The sequence below is a fragment of the Acyrthosiphon pisum genome, chromosome A1 (assembly GCF_005508785.2).
Source record: "Acyrthosiphon pisum isolate AL4f chromosome A1, pea_aphid_22Mar2018_4r6ur, whole genome shotgun sequence".
In the NCBI taxonomy this organism is placed as follows: Eukaryota; Metazoa; Arthropoda; class Insecta; order Hemiptera; family Aphididae; genus Acyrthosiphon; species Acyrthosiphon pisum.
This window is the reverse complement of record NC_042494.1, coordinates 15,226,018-15,251,293: the sequence shown is the minus strand read 5'-3', so window position 1 is coordinate 15,251,293 and position 25,276 is coordinate 15,226,018. Positions and strand designations below refer to the sequence as shown.

The 25,276-nt window shown below is 29.5% G+C and overlaps 2 protein-coding genes across 3 annotated transcripts in view; one reads left to right on the top strand and one right to left on the bottom strand.

Moving 5' to 3' along the window:
• Window positions 1–663: 663 nt before the first annotated feature.
• On the bottom strand, window positions 664–8,407 carry LOC100164307 (M-phase inducer phosphatase 3). Of its 2 annotated transcripts, none has more exons than XM_001948540.5 (11): window positions 7,990–8,407; window positions 5,608–5,818; window positions 5,118–5,148; window positions 4,864–5,026; window positions 4,580–4,695; window positions 4,380–4,512; window positions 4,180–4,311; window positions 3,814–4,111; window positions 2,901–3,069; window positions 2,647–2,832; window positions 664–2,104 (listed from the first exon to the last, which is right to left on the bottom strand). In XM_001948540.5, the coding sequence occupies exons 2-11, from the start codon at window positions 5,762–5,764 to the stop codon at window positions 1,828–1,830; spliced, it is 1,662 nt and encodes a 553-aa protein (XP_001948575.1). In that variant the 5' UTR covers window positions 5,765–5,818; window positions 7,990–8,407; the 3' UTR covers window positions 664–1,827. The 2 variants fall into 2 exon arrangements, with proteins under 2 accessions (XP_001948575.1, XP_008179714.1); XM_008181492.3 differs by having other exon boundaries at window positions 8,000–8,407.
• Window positions 8,408–24,568: 16,161 nt separating this feature from the next.
• The window catches only part of LOC100161529 (1,5-anhydro-D-fructose reductase), a 9,137-nt gene continuing 8,429 nt past the window's right edge, over window positions 24,569–25,276 (top strand). Inside the window, exon 1 of the mRNA XM_001950546.5 lies at window positions 24,569–24,952. Within this exon, the coding sequence (XP_001950581.2) occupies window positions 24,872–24,952 (81 nt within the window). The 5' untranslated portion in view covers window positions 24,569–24,871. The remainder of the gene's footprint in view (window positions 24,953–25,276) is intronic.

The window sequence follows — 25,276 nt, the reverse complement described above, 5'->3', positions numbered from 1 at the left end:
AAGCTTATTCAATTTTATAATAGTACCTATGGTATTAGACTTCAGCCTCCCCAAATCTCAAAATTATCGCCTATTGTACCTAACCAAATATAATATTTTTTAAGATATTTTTCAATGTCATCCAAATATAATTTTTTCCGACAATTGTATGTACATTTAAGTTAAAAAATACACAAATATGCAAATTCAATCTTTGTATTTAATTTCGCCATTTCATAAGACAAATTTATAACTTGCAAGCAGTCCCGAACCCTATAAAAAATATATTTATTAGAAGGGAAAATGTCAATGGGGAGGGGGGGTTAATCACCTAACCTAACCATGGAAGTTGTCCATTAACTATGAGGTTACTTGACCCAAATAAGAGCGATACCCCTGGGCCCCGATTTAAAAAAAAAAATTTTTCTAATATTTATATTTATATTTTTTTCATATCTATTATCTACATTTAACACATTATTAGGTACCTACCACATTATGTACATATTATTCAATATTAGTAGTCATTGTAAAATATTTAAATTGATTCGATTGAGGTTGATTCACACTTGAGTGTCTAGCTGTCATACAACGGGCAAAACTATCTGCCGAATAATACCTGGTAATTACTTGGCACGCCAGTGCATGTTTTGAGTTTTTTTTTGTAGATAATAATACAACTGATTAGTTTCAAACTAAATTTTTATATTTCGAATAATAACATTTTCAAATTAATACAATAAAAATAAATAATTATCTAAAAATTCAAAATTGCCTAAACAATTCTCTTTGTATACTCCAAGCGTAGCGTTTTATACACAATATTATTTTAAAAGTCAACTCATCTAAAGAAAGAAACAAATAGGTATAAAATATTAAAACAATTTGTATTTCTCAACCTCAATATAAAGAAGACTAAAAAATAATACACAAATTTATAATATCTATCGCTAGTTGTTATAAAAAAGAAAATATTAAATGTATAGAAAAAAGTATTAAAAACTTGTTTTAACTTTTTTGTTTGTTTAATACTCTCTTAAAACGAGTTGACAAAGAGATTGCTCAAAAATTATTATAATAATATAAAATTGTAACCAACAGCCGATGACATAGATAAATATATTAAAATATAATATAATGCACGTATGATCTCATAACTATTAATATTTCAGACAAAATATGAAAAAAAAATAAAATAAATAATACAAATTTTTTTAAATACTTAGCTTTACTACGAGTATATACACATTTTACTAACTACACATAGAAATGTAGAACACAATATGGGCAAAGCGAAATTAAAAAAATAATAATAAAAAGAACACATTCAATTAATTTTCATTCACTTATATCTTAGTTATTTTAATAATGCATTGTAAAAAATAAAATTAATCCTACAAGTCTTTTTTTTTTTTTTAATGTTAACACACCGACTAACATTTTTTTTTTTTTTTAGTTTTATGTTCTATAAAAAATCACATTGCACTTAGCAAATATATTAAAATCACACAAACACACGTACATAATAAACTATATGTATTTGATTTTATATTAACGATCTATATCAAATAATTAAAACCACAATAGGTGATGATTAAATGATAAAAATTAAATGTTCTTTTTTGGAAACTTAGCTAACAGTGCTTTTACTATAATACAGCATCACAAAAGTTATACAAGATTGCACTGGGATCTAATTTAATACTTAAACACATCAGTTTTAAAATAGAAAAAAATATGGTTAAATGGTTAAAAAGAATAAAAATAAAACGCAAAAAAAAATATTCAAATACAAATCAATAAAAAAAAAAATTTCAACACTATTTACATAAAATAACGCAAAAGCGATTAATTAAAACCTAATCGTTTGAGTGTGTTTTTGCCAGCTAATCTTGGCGTTGCCTCATTGTGACAAGCCCATGTTTTTGATTTGGACCTGAACTTTCTTAGTTCTGAGGTGTGGGCAGGATCATACATTGACCGATAGCTTGACGGCACACACAAACGACTGTGTTGACTGTAAAATTTACAGTATCCACCATCAAGCAAATACATTTCTGGATAGTCCAAATAAGGATAGCACATACTGTTCTTTTGTCTATCTGCGTTACGTAGGTATCGTGATCTACAAAACAGGTTATTAATTTCTTTGGATTACTTCAAACAAAATTTAAAATAGCTCAATCATATTTAATTAGTACTTTAAATAGATTATTTAAAAGTAAGTATATATTATTACAATCTGATCACCTTAATAATTGTGTGAACTAGTGGATTAAATCTTAGATTTTTAGGATCAGTATAACTATATTTTATTGTATATTTCACAGTGAAAAGAATAATACAACCTTATAAACTTAAAGAATAAAAATACTGTTGCTTTGGTTATGCTTTAGTTTTAATTGCTAATCATTTTACTAAGAATAAATCATTATTACTTAAGTCAGGACTCTTATGTCCTAAAAGAGTTTGATATATTCCAACCAATATTTTAAAATTATTTCTTTGTGTCCTTCTAAGTTGGAATATATGTCGGCATTTCTTACTACTTGTAAAGTTGAATACACTCAACAAATAAAAATACAAACTACATATGTATAACATAATTTTAAGTCTATTATAATAATTAATAATTATAAAATATTAAATTCATAACATTTTACTCACAGGCTTGGGCCTCTCTCGGATGAAAATTCACAGTGAAATATCAAAACATTTCTCTTCACATTAATTTTATCAGTTTTATGAGATTTTTTACCCAACTTGTCTTCAGTATAATCTTTAAGTAGTTGCTCTTTAGTAAATATGTTGACTGCTCCTCTTATATGACCGCCTTCATATTCGTAGGGATATCTACAAATAAAATTAATTAATAAATACAAAATACAATTCAACTTACAATAAAATAATATTTGTATTACCTGCAATCTATTATCAAATAGGAATCGATACAATCATTGAATGTGCCCTCCAATAAATGAGCTAAAGTATCAGGAGATATACTACGGAGATCTGCATGACGGCCGAGTGATAACAAAGGCAATATAAATGATTGACTGAAGTCACCAATTAAATTTGATACATTATCCTCTGAGAAAATGAAAAATTATATTTTTAAAAGTTTTAATACTATTGAGTGATTTAAATAATAGGAACCAAACAAATTATTTATGATAACTGATATGTAATACATATAAATATGGTTCGGAACTTTGAACATTTGCAATTTTTTGTTTGAAAAATGTTTTGTTTATTAAGCGATTCCACAGTCATCAGCACAGGCACAATTGCACAAATGAATACGTATATTTTTAGACGACAAATATGAAAGTTTTTGAGAGGAGCGTTTTAGGTGCTTTATGTCCTAAATTTGGCTTATAATAAATATCTTAAATTGTGAACCATAGAAGAGGATGTCAGGGCACTGTTATGCACAATATTTTTTAAATATAAGTCAAAAACTAGAAACACTATATTTTATGACATTAGGTATGTTAAAATTGGACCAAATGCACCTTACACTATTAGTTACCCACAGTCACAATTAGGACACAGAGATTGGCTTCAAGCTGTAGTATTCAATATTTATTATATGATAACCTTTTTATAAAAAAATTCTATTGAGAATAAAAATCATATAAAACTTTTAAAAAAAATAAGGGAATATACTTTTTAATTAAGTAAATTTACTAAAGAAATCATAAAATATAAATTAATATAATTTAAACTTATCAATTTATGTTTTATTTTATTTTTATAATTTTTTTCTAACAATTTTATAAACAAAAATAATAATTGAATTGCTATGATTAAATGTATTAGTTTATTACTGACCTTTCTCAAATGCAGCTTTTATTGTGGCTTCATTAGTTGAAAATGATCTTCGGAGCTTAGAAACACTATTTTTACAAAATCCATAATCAAAAAGTGTAGTTTTCTTGTACGATACAGGAGCAGTTAAAGAAGTATTTCCAGTGTCTAATCTTGGAGAATCAAAAGACATTGATAGATCAACATTAGGCTTTAATCTTTTGGATACAATTGATTTCTCAGAAGGACACTCAAATTCATTAAATAATTTACGTTTTTTCACAACAACATCAGTGTTATTAATTTCTCCAAATACTAAATCCTATTTGTAAGAAAATATAATAATAAAATGAAAAAAATATGATATGCATTAACAAAATAATTACTTACAACTTTTCGAGGTGTATCTGAATCATATTTAGGATTTCTTCGTCTGACAATAGGTTTAATTATTGGCGAATGTAAGGCAAAAATATCCCCATCAATCAAAGTATTAAATTCACCAGGAAGTGAATCTTGAGACTTCAACCATCAATCATATTAAATTATAGTAAATATTAAAATATAATTTATTATTATTTATTATTTACCAATCTTGCTGGAGAATTAACATTGTCTAGAAATGGATCATCTATTTCTGGGATTCCTTTGTGACACACAACTGAATCTGACCGAGAAACATTTGATGAATTTTTCTTTTCAATAACAGTTTTAGGTTCAAATCTTCATACAAACAAAATATATTATTCGGTTGAAAATAAAAATAAAAACACTGACTCGAGAAAAATACCTGGTTAATGACCTAGAATCTTCAGAGAGCACTGAAAAAAAACCACTGTCTTGTGAATTAGGATCATGATCTTCTAATGGGTGACGACCTCTTGTATTACGACTGTGCATCATAAACTGAAAAGTAATATCACATAATTATTATTTACTCACTGAGTAAGAATATATTTGAAATAATACTTCATTAAGTATTTTACACAAATTTAATTGGTAATTATAAATTACTAGTTACTACATATAACTTATTAGAATAAAAGTTACAATAATTATTAAAAATAAAATTACAGTTGGACTTGATTGGGATGGAGATAAAATTGATTTAGAGACCAATGTATCCAAACACTTTGTTGTGTTTTCTTTCTCAACTGGACTGTTGATCATTTTTTGAAGCATCAAACATTTGAATGTTGGACTATCATTAAGATTTTTGGAACTCCCTTTGAATAATCTTTAATAGCATAATATAAAGTTAATTAAATAAGTACCTAAGTCATACAAATATTTAAAGTAGTACAAACATCTATAAAAATATTATTTACCTGGTATTTGATGAGCCGTTGAAATCGTGATCTAGTGTTTCATTTATTTAATTGAAAATAGAAAATCATTTTAATTAAGCAAAATATACAAGTATAAAATTATTTTAACATATACACAGTGACGATTTTAATACAAATCATTCAAAAGTCAATATCTAGTCAATATCTGAGTATCAAGAATAAAGAGAAAAAGAGACATTGGTGAATAGAAGTTATCATTACTATATGTCAAGTTAATAATGGATTTAAAATGAAAAATTAATCGTTAATTCTACTCAGTAGGTGTGGATATGTTGAAATCTAAACAAATTATATTTTTAGTGTATAGATACAATATTAATTACTATATATCTATTAACCATGTATAAAATTAGGGAAAAAAGAATCAAATGGTTTAGAAATAGATATTGTGGTATTGACCAATTTGAATTATAAAATCACACTATAATATAATGTTTTAAAATATTTTAAATAGAATGTTTAAATTTACCGTGGAGTATGTTATCGTAACATTTTTTTGGAGTTTCACTGGGTTCAGATAATGTTAGTTTGCGTCTGACTGTTAGTGATGTTCCCAGACAATTGGCTAAATTTGTCATCGGTGATGGTACTTCTTGGATTGGTGCTCTATCATTGAATGAACTCATTTTAACACCTGTTATTTACTGACTATAATGTATTGAGTAGGTAGATAGTATGAACTGCAAAAAAAAAAAATGTAATTATTTCATAATGAATAAGTAGAAACACAAGCATATATTACAGTATGTCATTACTTTGGTAATTACCTACTTAATAGATTAAGCAAATTAATATAATTTAGCTAATGGCTACTACCTACATGTTGTTAAATATGATTTTAATTCATAGTACCTACACATTCTTTAATTAAACTCAATATGCAAGTTTAACATAAACAAAATTGATTTTAAATTTTTTTTACTTAATTACCTATTTTTATTGCGATTTGTGCTAATGATAAATATTTCTTTAAAATAAGAGCTTCCCTGAAGTATGGGGTGGAAGGTGTTTTTGCAGTTACTCTTTTTGGAACTGTTTAAGTACTTTCATACAACTGTAATTTAATGGATCAGACACCAAAAATTCATTCTGGTCGTTACTCTCTTATCTAAATTCTCAAAAATCATTCAAATAATATCCTAGATACATTTAATCAAAATAAAAATGTGGATTATGAAGGCTGTCTGCTTAAATTACGTTACCCATGCATCTGTTGTCTCTATCTTACAAACGTACGACATAACAAATTGTTGTTCACTAGTGTGAATAATGTGCTGTTAGTTTTGATATTAAAGTGAATTTATCTATTATCAAACTCTTAGGAAAGAACATTATTAATTATGCTTTAGTATTGATTTAAATCAATGTTTCAATTTTCAAACGAGATATGAGCATTTATAATTTGTGATATTTCACATACCTATACCTGCTTGAAAATTAAAATACTGAATAAAAGTCAAAGCTTAAGCATCATGTTCTATTAGTTTCTTAACTAAAAGTTTGATAATATGTCAGTTCATTTGAATATAAAAATAACAACACACTATTGAAACTAGTGAACAAACATTTTCTTTAATGTATGTTTGTAAGACAGAGACAACACATATCAAATACATGGGCGGTATCCTCTTAAATGTGAACTGTAGCTAACATACCAATTTAGGCATCTTTTTGGGATATTCACTAAAAATTGGTACATTAATTAATAAAACAAGAATATGTACATGACTACTAAATAAATTAAAATAAAACTTTTAACTTTATAAGACATAGGTACATAATTAAGAAATATTGTAAGAAATATTTGAAGAAAAGGAAAATACTTTGAAACATTATTTTGTGGAATTAATTTAATTTTGCATAGGTAGAACACCTACTAATAATAACTTACCAAAAATAAATTTAATATAGGTACTTATCCATGTGCATATACACAGGGGGGAGGTATAGATCCCCTCATGGCCTCATGACCTTTTTTTTTATATAATATTAATGCGGGAAGCACTACCCTGCAATTTATCTTAGACATAAAATACATTTCCCCCCTCTCCACAGTGAAAATTCTTGTCTACGCCGCTGTAACTTAACATTTAACCAAAGTAATATCTAAGAGCAGTAATGACATAATAACTAAAGGCAGAAAAATTAACAAATTTATATTGATTAACATATCTAATATCAAAATGCTTAAAGTGAACAATTAAAAATTTCAAAATTATATGCTTGAAATTGACTCAAGGGTCAACAATTGTATGGCTATTAATTTATAATATCATTTATTTGAACCATACATCGTTTGACAATTATGTAAAATTTTTTATTATTTCTAACTACCTACCAAGCTAGCTAATGTATAGTAGTCACACAGCTGTCAAAAATATTTTGTAAATCAGATAGGTAGGTACTCTTATGAATAACATTAGGTCATACCATCAATTATGTAGGCTTATCAGCCAGTTATGAATTATCATGAATTATTATGAAAGAACAAAAAAAATCTAGGCAAACCATAAACAGCAAATTAGAGTAGATAAGTTACAGGAATTTTTTATATATTGTGGATGCAGTTTAGGCACTGACAGTCGAGTGTACACCGGAGGTGTGGAACAAAAGCAAAAAGTCGAGCAAAACATTAGAGGCAAATGCTATAGAGTGCCAACGACCTATGGCTTGTGTCTTTAACACCTAATATAGGTGTAGGTATACTTTTGCTCAGGTTGACTTTTTCGTTCAAACAAATTAGGACACAAACGGAAGGGGCAGAACTTCATTTCCGGTTCGCGGAACTGAACCGTTTCGCACAGACTATTGTAGGACGTCCTGCGCAGTTGTTTTGTTCGATCATACTCACGACTGCTTACAACATCAATTGCTGCTGCACAAACCGATGACCGGCGAACGACACATTGTTTTCGTCCGCGACAACACCGACCGTCCGCGAGTTCAATCGCCGCCGTCGTCGATTACGATTCTCACGGGTGGTGGTGCAGGTGGAGCCGGTAAAAACGGTCGCGAGAATAATAAAAACGTGAAAAAACTACACTCGGTGGCTGAACGACGAAAGAACTCGGAACCGGACGGCCGCCGTCGGGCGATATAATGTTATTACGATAAATATCAACAATAATATTACAACGACAACGCTCGGGCCCGTCCGTTGCGGTTTTTTTTTTTCAAAAAGTTTAACGGGCGACGTGGCTACGGCGGCGGCTGAGGTGGTGGTGGTAGCTGCTCCGCCTCGGGCCTATGATCATCGGTAAATTCGGTATGAACCGGTAGTCGGTTGTACGGGCTCGGCTACGGGCCGCGGCCACCAGACAGCGCTCAGGTCGTCGTCGACGGGGACGGCCGACCGTATGTCGTCGTGCCGTCACGGGCTCACGGTCGCGGTCGCCGGTGGGCGATCGCGGGCCGGGGGTCCGATCACAAAGACTACTCAACTCGGTTCGCGCTTTTCCGCGGTCGGTTCGTCAACCCCTAGCTGCGACCATAGACATAATATGAATATATATATATATCTATGTCTATGGCTGCGACGGACCTTGGACGCGTACCTACATGGCTATTATTATTATTATTATAAATTATTGTAGAATTTTATGCGTTTCGCAATATACTATAGCGCGCGTGCTGCTCGACCGCGCCAATCCGTTACCGCGTTAATGGTTAGCATCGTACAATACACAGGGAATCAGGAGGGACCCACCATGTGGCATGTGACGTTTTTTATTTTCGCGAATCACCCGCACGCCAGTGCTATATTCTATTATAATATAATACTACACGGCCTTTTCGACGTCACGGCCGAGCGTACCTACTCGCTAACACCGCGCCGCCGTTTAAAAGGGTGCAGCCGTACGTCATTTAGGGGTTATGAGTGCAGCCAGGCCCGAAATCTAAGTATTAGGATTTGGGGGTGCTAAAATTGTGGATATACGTATATGATACGTGCCGAGATTTCGTTCGCGGTACACATAACTTATAACGATAATATTGCGTTTTGAAGTCGATATATATTATAGAAAGTAAAACATGCTTAAGGCCAACTCTTCGACAGTGTAATGAAGAATTCTGAATTAGTATATTTCTATATTGTTAAATCAACAATCGAAATAAAAAAAAAAGCCAAGAATGTCGTTATCTGTATTTGCACGGTGCACTGCGCATAAACAAGACTACCGAATGCAGAATATCGTTTAAAATTAATAAATCTAGTCTAGATAGACATTTTGGGAGTATTATGGGTTGAATTAGTTCCTTCTAAAAAATAAGAACTACAAAAATCCAACCAGGCTGCATGTAATCGTTTAAATTTAAGTATGTAGCCATGTAGGGATGTCAACGCGAAACACCATGTAATAGGTATCTGCATGATGGTCACATCATAGTATCATACCATGCCCTATTGATGCATTTTTACTTTTTAGCATATTATAATTTATATTGCATAGACGCATAGTAGGTATATTATACAATATTACAACTTCGAAAAAAGTTTTTCAAGTTTAATAAACCACTAACAATAATGGTTTTTGAAACAATAAGACCTTTTTTCATATGAGTGACGTCAAAAAAAATAAAAAAAACGTTGCACAGCCAAGTTCTCCTTTTTATGTGGTGAAAATCTCGTTTTTTAGTTATGACTGTAGCTTTCTTAGTTCTTTCCCGCGAAAAACAGTTTTTGCTATGTTGTACAATTGTAAGATGGAGACAACACATGCGGGTGTAGCATCTTCTTAAACGTACAGATTTGTGTACTGTACTGAGTTAGTGTACACTCAATACACTGTACTATAATTCAATTTGCTGTTTGTACACTATTAGTATGTACGATTTCTCTATGTAAATTCGCCACAAAACATTTTCGCAATCATAGATGATAATTATATGAATAGAGTAATAGCTGCAGTATATGTGTGCATGAAGCCACGAAACCGATAACCGAATAACCGATAATTTAGTATAATTTATAATATAGTTTTTTCGTGCTGATATGTATTAAATAATAATACATATTAATGATTGCTTGTTGATAGCACTCGATACGGCTACCTACCTATATGAGTATATGACTATATGTAAACTACGCATTTAGCGACCTAAATTATTTTAACTAAAATATTAATATTATATAAGTAGCCAAGTAGGGAATACTTGAAATTGTAATGGGCCCGTTAGACTTCTGCTATCATAAGCATACAAAACCATCGTACAGCAACAGTCTAATGACTGTAATGAGTAATGAATTACATTATGACGGTTGTCGATTATACGATGACAATAATAATCATTTCCTTCTAACAATAACAACAACAATATAATAATTTACGTTTAGTAAACGATACATAATATTATATATACATTGACATTGTATGACGTACAATGTATTACATTAAACCTAATTTATTGGAACCGTTTTTATATAATTCTATATGATATAATATGTTTACCGCTAGCACTCCGCGGTGCACTTATAAATATTAATGTCTAACTATTATTATAAATTATAATGTTATGTTGGGATGTGTTTTTTCCACTATAACAATATAATCGTAGACAAACTCGACAAACAATAAAAAACTCGTCTTTGCGTGGGTCGATCGTATAGTAGCAATAATATGTGGTTCCATTTTTAACGAGTAACAGCACTCGTGACGATGACGTTGTCCGGGAGTATTATTATACACACACACACATATATATATATATATTGTACATATGATGTTATAGTCTCGACTCTCGGACGTAACACGTATATACCTCACCTCCTACGGCTCCTCGTGAACAGTTTTCTAACCAACGTGCGCTTAATCGAACAATTTCAGGACTCGTATCCGATTACCTTCCTGTACCCACATACTGTACACTTAAACTTATATACCTAATACATTATATTTCATAAGTATACATGTTATACACGTCTTGGGTTAGGCCTTAGCCAGGCACCCAATATATAGTTACATAGGTACACCAAGCGGCTGTATGCGATACGACTATGCGGGGCGCATGCGTAAATCCGTGATTATTTTCAAACACATATAGTAACGAAAAATACGTTAGGATGCTTGTTGTATATAATAGAGGTACCTGCATACTTATAGCAGCATAATAGCAGTGCAGCATTGTGATCGTGGGCGTATTATGTATGTATAGGTATAGAATATACATTATATACGAGATACGTATTTTACGACCGAGACGAAATCGCGTTGGAATTTCGAGAGAAAAAAGTATAATAATTTATAAATTGTATATAGGTATATGTACTACGTGACGATAATACACATATTATACGCATATATCGTGGTTGAGATCCAAAAAAAGGCCGACGGTATATATTCATGTGCATCATTTGAAACTCGCCTCGTATACTATATACGAGTGCCTATATACTATATATAGTATGTATTATATAATAAGTGTCAGGTATATATATGGAACGCGAACGATGTACGACAACGTACAATGTACATAATATATAGTAGGTATATAATACATTATATTATAACATCTAAAACATTTTAACGGCGTGCGAGGCGACTGTGCGCGTATATAATACGAGTATAACAAGCTTTGGGGGAGGTCGTCGAAAAGAAACCGTTTTTTTTTTTGAAAAAATTTTCCCCGGATCGCATATGGACCTTAAAATCATGCATATACATGACATATATGTATGGGTATTATATCGGGTGCGTCTTGGCCTCGAGGGTGAACGGGAGCGAAATCGTGGTATATAGATATTTGGGGCAGCCGAAACAGAACAGCGGCGCGGGCGCCTTATAATAAAATATATACGAACAACAAGGGTAGGTAATATATTATTATATGTAGTCGCGACTTACGAATACGCACCGGTTCGGGTTTTACACCACACCGCGTGTGTATGTGTGTGTGTGTGTGTGTGTGTGTGTGCGCGTTATTGGGGTGCGGTGGGACTACTCGGGGTGCGTATAGGTAGTCAAACTGACACGTGTATAAATATATATATATGCTATTATACATTTTATGCGTGTGTCGTTTATATACAGATATTTCGTTGGACGGCGTATAACAATCGGACTGCCAGACGGTTATTTTTCAAATCTGATTTTTTCGGTCAAGGCAACGTTGAAATACCAAAGATGATGTTCTTACATAGAGTTATTTTCTGTGTACAAGTAAATAATATATTTATATATATAAACTTAACACTTTATATTTTATATTATATATATACCTATGCAATTTCTTCTTAAAAATGTTACATTTTATCGCGCGCAAACGCTTTTATTACATATTGTAGACATGGCATATTACGTATACGTATAATTATTTATTCATTTTATTTATATAGTACAATAAGTAGTCCAAGTTAATAGATAAAAATTATGAAATAAATTATAATTATCTATTATGTATGTACGTTAACAGGCAACAGCACGCGCGCTTTGGTTAATCTTTATCTATAAATATGGCTATATAGGTATACCTATATTGCATATTAACATTTAATATTTATAGCTATAATAATATATATTATATACATAAAAAACAGGATTACAAGGCTTCTGTAGATAAAGATTTGACCAAGCAATAACAATTATAATAATACAATAGGGCGCATTTCAAAATTATTGTTATAATGCTTAATATTTTGATAGTAAATAATACCTGTTATAAACCATGGCGGATCTAGGATTTTTTTATGGGGGGTGCTAAGGTTAAGGTTTCGTATTATGTATATTCCATCCTGATGGTAAGACTTTTTTTTAGTCCTCAAAATTAATGTGCTTAATAATATTCCAAAGGTAGAAACTCAATTTTTTTTTTAGCGCCAATTTTGTTTAGAAATATCCCCAGCGGCCCAGCCTATTGAAAAATACATGTTGTGTAGAGAATTTGCTTTCCAGGAAGCAGCATGCCAAGGGAGGTGCTACAGCACCCTAACACCTCCCCTCCATCTGAATACGTGACTGATTATAAATTATAATCTATAGATATTTATAGACAATAGATATATCTTACGTATAAAGAGTAAACTATCTAAAAACTAAAAAAAAAAATTGCCAAGGAAGTTTTTGTTTTAAAATATCATTACTATAAAATAATTATTTAATGTTAAGTCAACTCTAAAGTTCTATAGACACTAGGTAGTTTGTATACGCATTATACGTGTTACATAGATGAGATATTGGTTCACGCACGTATATGTCATATAAACAATAATATAGGTACTGCTGGTATAAAGTATACACGTAATGTTTGTCTTTTTTGACGTTTCCGGTTCAACAAAGTTATTACTTCACTTGAGCGTTAGTGCGTGCGTATATATACTATACTAAACAGTAAACTTGAGTCACCGATAAAAAAAAATAAAAATCATTACATTTTTATTTTTTAATAATAGATATCTCATTTAAATATATGCATAGTAATAACCATGGAGACATGGGGTAGATAACCGTGGTAATAACTAATAAGAGCGCTAGGTATCGCTTTTACTGCACCGAGTGCACCGGGTATGAATATTTTCATTATTTACATTTTTACATTAAAATGTAAGTATATGTTTCATGTTGTAGACACGTTAATACGTCACGTTTAGACATAAGAAACCTACATAGGTATGTGTAGGTCCATTATATTACAACATTATTAAATGAAAACATGTGTTTTCTGAACGTTATTTTGCTGATTTGAGTATTATTATTATTTTAAACTATATAAATTGTTAGTTGAAACTTTAAGAAATCTTTTAAAATCTTAAAATTATTTATGATTATTAAAGACGAATTTGTAAGTTGTGAAGGTATTTTATCAGTTATTTATCAGTTACGTTTGTATAAATAGGTACATAACTCGTTTAAAATAAGAAAATTATTTTTGAAACATTTTTTATAAGCTTTTACACGATAAAATATTGCAACTAATAAGTATAATAACCTATACAACGTAAATCGACAATAAAAGAAGTAAGTATAGCATATATAGAAATGCTCTATAGGTATAATATTATATATATTTAATACCTGGCATTACCTGCAAGTTATTCGCATGTGTTCTAAAATATCATCATCCCCAATTTATTGTTATAAGGGTGGATCCAGATAGGGTAGGAAATATAGGGTCTATGACCGCTCACAATTCATTTTCAAATTGTAAAAGAAACCCTTTCCCTTTTTTATTTGTGATTTAATTATGGATTAATAAAATACCCAAACATTGCCAATAAAATTATAATCGTTAGGAAAAATTATCGTTTTATTTTTATACTTTATACTTTATAGGTACTTACTATAACCTATAAACAATAAATATATATAATTAGATATATAAAAACCTATGGCCACTATAATATATATATATAGGCACCCAGGCACCCAGTCAGTGAAGTCAATCAAACGTGTATAATTATAGTTTGTAAAAATTACCTACATTTGCAAAATCTTCAACAAGCTGCTGAACAACCCAACCGTCAGTAAAATAATTTTAAAAAAACCATATTTACATAAAATAAGTAATCGCATATAATATGAAACAATGCTAAATAACACAAGGTTTATATATATAAATTATAAATCTCAAACCAATTAATATATTCACGTTAAAATCTCCTTGTCCATATTATTAATATTTATTATTTTATAACCTAAGTATAGGCTAGTGATTATATAATATAAGTGACAAGTAAAAATAACTAAATACCTAACTCACTCTTCATATTTCTGTTTAAAACCATTTTTGAATTATTATAACGTCTTTATGAAATATTGTATGGTATGCGTGTATACCATATGGGTAGGTATATTATAATATATAAAAGTTGAATAATAAACCGCACGAAATGAAAAGTATTCAGAACTATATATGTGCAACAGGTGATTTCTTTTTATCCCGTCATGTCTTATGATGCGCGTAACAACGAAATTCTGAGAACTAATAACATCCATTCAAATCTTTAACAAAACATAACGTCGGTATACAAGGGATGAACGACGCACGAGTACTCATTGAGCGACAACGGTCTCAAATCAGTTATATTAAAATACCTAGTCGGCATTATTTATTCTCTGCGGATTGAATGAAATATATAGGTATACTGACCAAAATAATACTCAAAATTAACACAACATATTATCTGGTAATAAAATATTTTATTATTAAAAAAAACTATTTTTTCACGCGAAAAGCATACAATATTATTGTTATTTCGATAAACAACAATTTTATAATTTTATAATTTATTAATATATTTTATATTTTTATAGTACTTACGTACTATTTTAGAACAATAATGGTATGTTCATATACATTGTCATTATCCTTATTCCTTTATATAGGTTACTAGTTTAGATTAGGTTAGTTATAATTTATAGGTTTACGGATTACGATTTACGGTTATAAGTTATAACTTTACTTAGGTATACCTACTGCATTATACTATATAATATATATTATGTACCGGGAGATTCAAAAACTTGTATAGTTCATCCCTTGAGTGGTGTGTAGACGTTAAAAAATGTAACGCTAAATGTCCTCAATTTAAATTGGATATAACTACAAAGGTTTAGAAATCCTTAGTACGTGATGTTTTGATATTAACTGCAAAACATACACCGTGTACACGGACAACAAATGAAACGAAAAATAATTGAAAATTACCTATATTGTTAGAAAAAAAAACTTCTGTAAAGAACTCACACAGTCGCACTTTTTTTTCAATTTTTTTCCACGATTACGATACCTATAATATAATTTATTGTAGGTACTAGGTAGGTGGTACACTCCTCCAGTTATCAAATCGTTATGAAATAATATAATATATTGACGTATGTGCAGTGTACAGTATTGTGTACAATTATATTATATTATATTATATAGGTATATAGTCATATAGGTACGTATATTTTCTTTAAGAATAGCATTGTGCTTACTTCGTTATGGGTCTATACAGGTAAAATTGATATATATATATATATATATATATATATGTTTAGACGATAACTTATATTTTAACATTAATCTTGACAATAGTATAATAGTATTTATCGTATTTGTATATAAGTGTGAGTGTGACAACTGTTGCTGTCGTGGCATTATAATATATATTATATTTAATGTTTGTACATCGCCGTTTTTCAAATTCTTTAGACAGACGAACCTGTGTAAATATTATACCTTCGATATTGTATAAAAACCATAATTTTATATGGCCGTACGGGTATACCTACTGGAGTTAGAGAACATAATTTATATATTGATATAGGATTATTGATATAGTTACCTATTATATCGAGTGCAGGATGCGCATTTCGTAGGTCTGACAACTCTGACATATTATTTCAATATGTGAAATAGTCGAATATTATAGTACACTCTGTATGTAGTGTATACGATTATTCACAAATAATTTACAATAATATAATATAGCAAGTGTATAAGTTGAATATATTATATTAATATATAATACACTTACATATATTATATCTACTGATATAGACTAATATAGACTTATATAGTGGTATGATGATAAAATAATTATTAGTCATCGATGTATATAATACGGGTATCGCTCGTAAAAGAGTCATTATATATTATTAAGGTACGCAAATAAGGTCGTAATAAACTCGCCTTGAAAATAAAATTTTAAAAACCATTACTATTTAGACATTTAGTATTTAATAGTGACACATATGTATACAATTTAATCGGATTTTTAATCGTGCGAACTGTGTCAGTATTTGCAAAGACTACACGACAACACCGGCTCACCACACAATTGTATATTCTATATAGCACGGGCTAGATAAAAATGGTACGCGGGCCGGATGTGGCCCGCGGACTGCTATAGTTGCCCATCCCTATGCTATATAGTGGAAGCAGCATAAGTTAGGGTGAACTACAACATATGGCCAGAAGCTATTTATCCTAATTTCTTCTCTCCCACCACTTGCACTCAGAAACTTCGTATTCGTAGTTTGCATACAAATCCAATATCATTGAATTAATGATTTGTGAGTTAAATTATGCATATCATTGCGTATATGTAAGACACGTGTCAGAATTTCGTGGGAATTTACTCGAACGATATAATATACAATAATATTATATACCTACCTAAAATAATAACAAATAAGCAATGAATTCTTGTGCAGGCTTTAAAACCGAGCTCTGAAATCTGAATAGTCTGAATCCAAAGTCGAGTCTTATAATAACGTTATAGTATATACTATATACGTACAGCCCATAATGTGATAATGTCTTCAATTAATTCAATGAAATTTTCTGGTCATGTATTTGGCACATGCAGTACATATATTATTTTATTTATTTATATCTATTTTTACAGTTATAAGTTCCTATACGGATATACGTGTATAATGTATACATATAATATAATAACTAAATAACAGGTATGTATTTCGACAGTAAAATTAAATACAACGTAATAATATAAATTATAATATAATATACAGATTAATGTATATAATAAAATACTATGTGTAGTACGAAAAGTGCAGTGTACAGTACGAAATTTGAAAGTGTATTGTTTGAATTAAACCTTTATAATAATATTATGTATAATTTTATATCTTCACATTTTTTTTTTATATTTTAATGGTATTTTTCCAAACCACATTTTAATTATTAACACAGACACACAGTAAACAATATTTTGTGTTGTTACGTCTTATACTCTTATTATTCATTGTTAGTGAGAATAAATATTTTTAATATTATCAGCTTATATAGTAGTGAACGGTGGTATATTATAGACATATAGTACACTAGTGTTTATTTAGAAATAATTTATACTTGGCCGATTTGGGACTATGTGTGTAGTACGAAAATTTGGATATTTTAGGATCTGCCGGATTAACTAATTTTTACAAGAACTTCAAATCACTATAATATTTCTTCTGGTATCTAAACTGTTCATATTTAATGTGTCTAACGCACTATAACGCACTATAACGCTTATATTGTAACCTAGACAGCAATTGTTTGCTTAATAATATTATTATAACATTATAATCACGAATAATATTAGTATAACGTTATTATAACACTATTATAATATTATTGTTACAAAATGCTGTCTGGGAAATGTGGTTGACGTATAGCGAATAAATTTGTATGATAAAAATATAAAATAAAAAAATGAATCTGAATAAAAAATGTAGAATTGTTTCAAGGCTTTGTATTTGTAGATTGGCAGAGAGTGACCAGACTATAGAATTATATTCTATAGTGTAGAATGTATCATTGAAAAATACAATGTTTTCAAAGTAATAGTAGTGTTAATAAAATCATGTCCCTTTATAATGAATATTTGTAATGGCCTACTTAGAACTAAATTTCTGGGGTAGATGGGTTCTCCACCCCCTTAGCACGTCACTGAAATCTAGAGCCAAAGACAATTTTTTGAAATATTTAAATAATGCTTATTGAAAGACAGTGTTGAGTCAAACGACTCAAACGTAATACCTAAATCACGATTTTCAACGACACACGCTGAAACGTAATATCATCTAAATAATAATTACGGTAAATAGACCACAAACTCGGAGAATAACAAAACTTTACTTAACGATAAATTATATGCTTCTAGTGTAAGAAGTAATTTTGTAACAACACGGAATCTGAGGGTGATTTTACTAATCAAAATAATTTCATATCATCTGCGAAAAGAAGTTTTCGAGATTTAAAAAAATGTAAATCATAAATGAATATAACATAAGTAACATAAGGGCCTTGTGGAACGCCTAACAGAATATTAAAAGAATCAGAGCTAAAATTTTTAACCTTCACAATTTTTCTTTTTGTTAGTGATATGTGATAAGTGATAACAGAAACTAACATGATAAAAAAAAGGATCACGAATTCCAATATACCTAATGAAGTTTAATAGGGTCTAGTAGAGATAATGACGTAGCTTACTTTATCAAATACTTTGAAAAAATCAGTAAACATTACATCAACTTGAAATATCCCGAAACAAATTCATCCAGTATGCAATTTTGAAATACAGATTCATCTGTATACCCAGTACCCACTGATACCAATATACCCATATTTTCGATCAAATATGGTCAAATGTATATTACCTATATGGCTATATAATATAATGTATAAATAAAACAATGTATAAAATGATAATGCATAAGTTATAACCTATCTATATTTTATACCTATACATGTTTATTATATACCAATTTACAAGTATAACGTGTAAGTGGGGAGAGAAAAAACGAGTTCGCGTGCAGCCCTATGCAGCTAACTTGTCTATAGCAGTTAACTACTCTCAATATTTTATTATAACGTTATATTTAATTTTACATAAATTATATATATATAATATATATATTTATGCGTACCTACCGTGCAACACCCGGACACATCCCATCGTCGAACAGCCGGACAAAGACGGACAGAAGCCCGTCCGGTTGACTGCGCTCGACCGGGCGTGTAGTTTGCGATTATATAATAATATATAGGTACATATAGTATATAGTAGGGTATATTTCTTCACGGTGGTATCGTGTCCTATAATAGTTATAGAAAAAAAAATGGTCACGATAACGATAAATATTTTCCACGCTCGTGTCCATTTATTATTTTGTGTGCATACCGGCAAAGGGATAGGTTTTCCTTTTTAGTTTTTATTACAGGTTATCTGTTTTAAGCGGGATATTGTCCGCCGGGTGTGCACACACATAATATATATTTTTCATTATTATTATATCAGGTAGGTACCTATGGGTTTTTGTCGTGACGGACCTATAAGTTATAACACGCAGATTATGACGTGAAAAATATGTTATCATTTGATATGATGTGATATGAGCACAGATAAAATACATTATATGATATAATATTATTATTAGATATAATATATCTTTGGATATGACTATATGAGTAGGCCACGACAATATCATATTATTTTTTATACCATGGGCTACTATGACCGTGGGTAAGCGTCACCTAAATATTATCATGATGGGTGATCAGTTACGCAAATGAACGCGCACGCATACTGATTGAAGAGGTATTTGTGTTGTTATTAACAGTTTGCAACATAAAAGATAGTAATTTTGAAAAAAACAAAATTTGGATTGCCAAATTATATTTAGCTTGAATCTTAAATTTCTTTTTATTCAAATTTCTATAAATTATACATAATAAAGTTTATGATGACATTGTATTTATATATAGTTTAAAATATATTTTATCTATATAATATTAATAAAAATTAAAAAGAAAGTTAAACAATATTAATAAACAATAATTTAAGTTTAATCATGCAGGATTAGGTATGTTTGATTTCACATTTTCACTAAATAACTTGAGTATGTATCTAGTTTTTTCAGTCAAGTTTAACTAATTTTTTTCCATAGTTTTTAATAATATGATAATAATTTAGTTATTTAGTGATTATTTTCTGCTACTGCCTATAAATATTTACTTAGCGGCGTGACCGAATGCAACAGCTTATACAAGGAAGTATATAGTCAGTAGTTATTACGTCAGTTTTTGCCAACGACTCTAGTTTTTGTCACTTTCTGTCGATAGGTATCGAAAAAGTACCTTAAATTTACAATTATAATATAATTTATAATCTATACATACTTTATGAATTTATAACTAAAAATGTATTAAAAATTAATACCAGTGTAACCGCCCAGGTTATAAAGAGTACCTATCAAATAAATATGTTCTTAATTCCTATATATTTCATTGTATCAAAAATGCATAGTATGATAACGATTATTAGTATAAAATGAAAAAAATCACAGTAGTTTTAGAAAGCATCTGAAAAAACAAAAAAAATTTTTTTTTGGTGTAACTTAAATATTAATAACCGTATATATATAAGTGTAAGTACTTGAATTTTCACCAAATATTTATTTTAGCATTTTCCATACAGTAAATAATAATTCGTCGGTAGAAAGGCCAACTGAGGTAACCCTCAAAAACTAAATTTTACACGGCACACTAAAATAATAATAACTTTGTTCCAAATTAATCTTTTTGTGTTAATTTTTCTTATTGTAAGACTCTATATCTTGTAATTCTATGTGTGAATTGAAAAGAATGCACATTTTATTCATAATTTAATCAATTACCAAAGTAGAAGTATTAGTGGGTTATTTTAAGTGGCCGGCTAACATAAGTCATTGTGGGTTACATCATATGATAGTATGATACTTAGGAATAAGATATCTGTGGGTTACACTACTTTGCAGAACTAATAAATAGTGTCCAAATAACGTAATCATCAATTACGTAAATACTAAATTCATTTAAATAACAAAAATATTGCATTTTCTTAACAATTTATTATAATGACAATTAACAGTATTATCACAGAATAGATGAAATATATGGAGGTCGGCGTACCGGTTGTTCGAACGCCGCGCGACGATTTAAAAATAATTTAAATAATTTTTTTTTTGTGATGTGTGCTCCTTTAATATGTCTTGGTATAAAATTAACTCAAACCGTGGACACCCGCATTTAGTAGTGGATAATTATATACACAGAATTGATAGATCTAATGAAAATAATAAATATTACAAATGTATCGACAACTGTGGAGGACGAGCAATATTAAGATCACAAACGACTGCAATAATATCCAAAACTCATAAACACTCAACGCATAGAGCTGAATTGGCGCGACGTGGATTTCGAGAAACTCTAAAGGTAAAAGAGACTTAAATTTGATTATACTGTAGTATGTATATAATTTATTATAATGTATATATTGTATATAATAAATGTAATTAAATAATATATATTAAATAGAACTGACTTTTGGAATAACTTTTGTTCTAATCAATATTTTAAAACTTTTTTTTTATATATATAATTTATAGCCATTTGCGCTACACGTGTAATAAAAAAAAATTATTTTTATTTTTTAATACCAAAAATAAAAATTTTAAATTTGATTTAAATATTTTTGAAGAAATTCAAAATAGTCAATTTGAGAATCTGATTATAAGAATGATTTGGATGGTAAAAAAATTTATTTAAAGCAAGTAGTTTATTTTTTAGAATTTTTTAAAATAACAATATTTAATTAATATTTATTATATTATATTATTAATAATAATTCATTTTTTAAGAATAATATTATAAGTTATAACAATATATTACGTATGACTAAAATTTTTAATATCATATGATAAGTAAATAATTTATGAAATAAACTCATGTTAGCAAATTCAAAATAATATTTTTAAAAAAGTTATATATAGATAGTTATGTATAATTATGTTAGTTATGTATAATTTTCAAAATATTTAAAATATTTAAACTATAGCCGGGATATTCAACTAGTTATTATATGTTTAGGAAAAAGTGGTTTCAAATCCAACAATATCTGTACCTCAGAGTTTCCGCGAAGTGAGGCCACCTTTCACGAAGTGAAAGTAACTACCTATTTATGTATTTAACTATTTTAATTATAATTTATAATGAAAATGATGTTATCGTTTTATCAATGTTATCACATTTTGATAACTGCAAAAAAGGGGCTAAATGTAGGCAATATCATATACGGACACAAAAATTTTTTTCCTGAGAAGATCCATTCGTCAAATAATAGTTAATTTATTATACAATTATAATATATTAATTCCATTGCAGCTCACAAGGCCCACCCCCTATATACGCCACTGGTTCTAAATGTATTTTAACAATTTATAAATCACAAAAACAATATTATTATTGATTTAACTTTAGTCTTTAATAAACATTTCATCGAATCATAAATATTTTAATTTGAACACGTCAAATTTTATATTAATATAATGATATAGGACATAATATGCATTATGCATTTAAAAATTAAATGTACAATAACATTAAATAAACTAGAGATACTAAAAATATAAAGTAGGTACAATCTGTATAATTGTAATAAGTATTAGGTACCTAAGTTATAAGGTATAACCATAAAACTTACTCATGTCTCATTAACCATTTAAATATTAATAAAAAAAAGTATTTGCATACCAATACTCAGATACTGAAACAATTTTACAGTTTACGCATAAGTATTTAGAACACTGTTAATACGTTTACGTATTTGTATATTCACTTGGTTACATTATGTCGTCTAATTTACACAGCATCGGCGGGAGGTTTTGCGGGGCCAAGGGCAGATTATTTTCATGGCCAAAGAATTTTTTTTTCGTAAGGCAAAAAAAAATTTCTTGCATGTCCTAGTACTTATAGGTACTCGTAAGAATTTTTTCTCTATTTTACATAACTTACCTAAAAATATTTTTTTTATGTACACAATTAAACGTATTAACGTACAGGTCTAGGTATTATAAAAAAAAAAATGGCGGCATTTACATATATGAATTTTATAATATACGCAATCAGACGAAGGTGGAGCAAAAAAAAAACGCCACTCCCGAATGAGCACAATCGTCGGCTGCTTGCCGAGTACGAGTAACGGGCGTGGTTTCGCTTTCCTGCGCATAACGAAAACACTTAAGGGTCCTGGTGCCAATTTTTCAAATTTTCCGCAATTCTATAAAATTTGAAAATTAAATTTTATGTTTTAGTTGCCACCTCAATTATAATACTTTTCCACTAATTTACAACGCGATACCTATTTATGGAGGGAGGGTTGATAAAGTGTATTATATCAATCAAAACTCACTTTACAGAGAAAACTCTCCCACCTTGTAGATTGGTCCGATTTCCGTAATTTTTTTTTTTGTTAGATAGAGGAAGATTTTTTACAGGGCGAATTGGACTTCGATTTTTGATTACGTTGCTAAAAACAAAAAATAATACAAAAAATAAAAAGTTATAAAAATGGATTAAATTCAAACTTGTAACATAAGATTCAGAAAAATAATTTTGAAAATCCAAGTCCAATGTGCCCTAAAAGAAGTCTTCCTTTATCTAACAAAAAAAAAAGAAATTGGACCAATCTACGAGGTGTGAGAGTTTTCCCTGTAAGGCACATTTTTGAGCAAAAAAACAAGGATTTTTAAATATTGTGTTGCAAGGAAAATTCACCTGCCGTAGTACGCATTTCGCTTTAGGTGTAGCGTCCTCTTAAAATGTATTATTTATCCATATTGAATCTTGAAGTGTGTCTGAAAAATAAATATGTTTATTAAAACCACTTTTAAGATATGCATAGGCAATAGAATATTATGGATTATTATAGTTACTACTTACTTACCAGTTGCTTTATCAGAATTGATAAAATATGGCACAATTGTTACTAATTTATTATGTTCTAGAATTATTCACATAGTGTACAGAGTACAGAGTACAATAGAGTACATAGTACAATATCCTGTCATAACTAAAAAATGTATAACCAATATAAATATACCATAGATAAAAAGAGTGTTTAGCTCGTTGTACCACAGATTACATAAAACATATTTATTATATAATCTGTCAATCTGTGCCTACCATGTCGTGACCAGTTCATATCTTCTTAGTTCATGGCTCTAACGCAGTGCTTTATTGCTAAACTTTTTAGTTATTCTAGAGTTCTATATACCACCAGTACATAGGTACTATACCTATATAATAAACGTCCATCGTCATTATTTATGTACATTTGTTCATTAGAGTCTAGTCTTCGTAGTGATTATATTATTTTTAAAAAATAATTACATTCTTTTTTGATTTTTGTATTATCTTTCACGCACATTTCTTGCGATTGAGTGATTTTTATATACTAGTATTAATTAAAAATTATACTAGATATGTCGACGTCTACATCAGTGAAAATGGTGAAGTTCAACAATGGCCAACAGTATCCAATGTTAGGTTTGGGCACTTGGCAGGTAATGCAAAATGCTGTTAAACTATTTATATCTTTGTACCTATATATAATTATACTGTACGCGTGTTTGTAACAGTGGGGGATCCAGGGCTTAATTTTGGGAGGGGCATGGGGGGGGGCAAAAGTGCAAAAAGTTGCAAAATTGGCTACTAAATTGGCTAAAAACAGTGTAAAACAAAGGAAAACTACGGTGTTGGGGGGGGGGGGGAAATGCTCCTTTGTCCCCCCCTGGATCCGCCACTGGTTTGTAAGCGAACTCCTCCTAAACGGCTGGACGGATTTTGATGATTTTTTTTGTATGCGTTTGGGTGACGCCCCGGATTGT

Bases quoted from the DNA above. Each gene is read 5' to 3' on its own strand.
- LOC100164307 (XM_001948540.5), bottom strand. From the start codon at position 5,764: ATGAGTTCATTCAATGATAGAGCACCAATCCAAGAAGTACCATCACCG. The intron at 2,833-2,900 runs GTAATACAAATA...TTTTATTTGTAG, and splicing joins TATTTGATAATAGATTGCAG to ATATCCCTACGAATATGAAG. The intron at 2,105-2,646 runs GTGAGTAAAATG...CCTGTTTTGTAG, and splicing joins TCCGAGAGAGGCCCAAGCCT to ATCACGATACCTACGTAACG.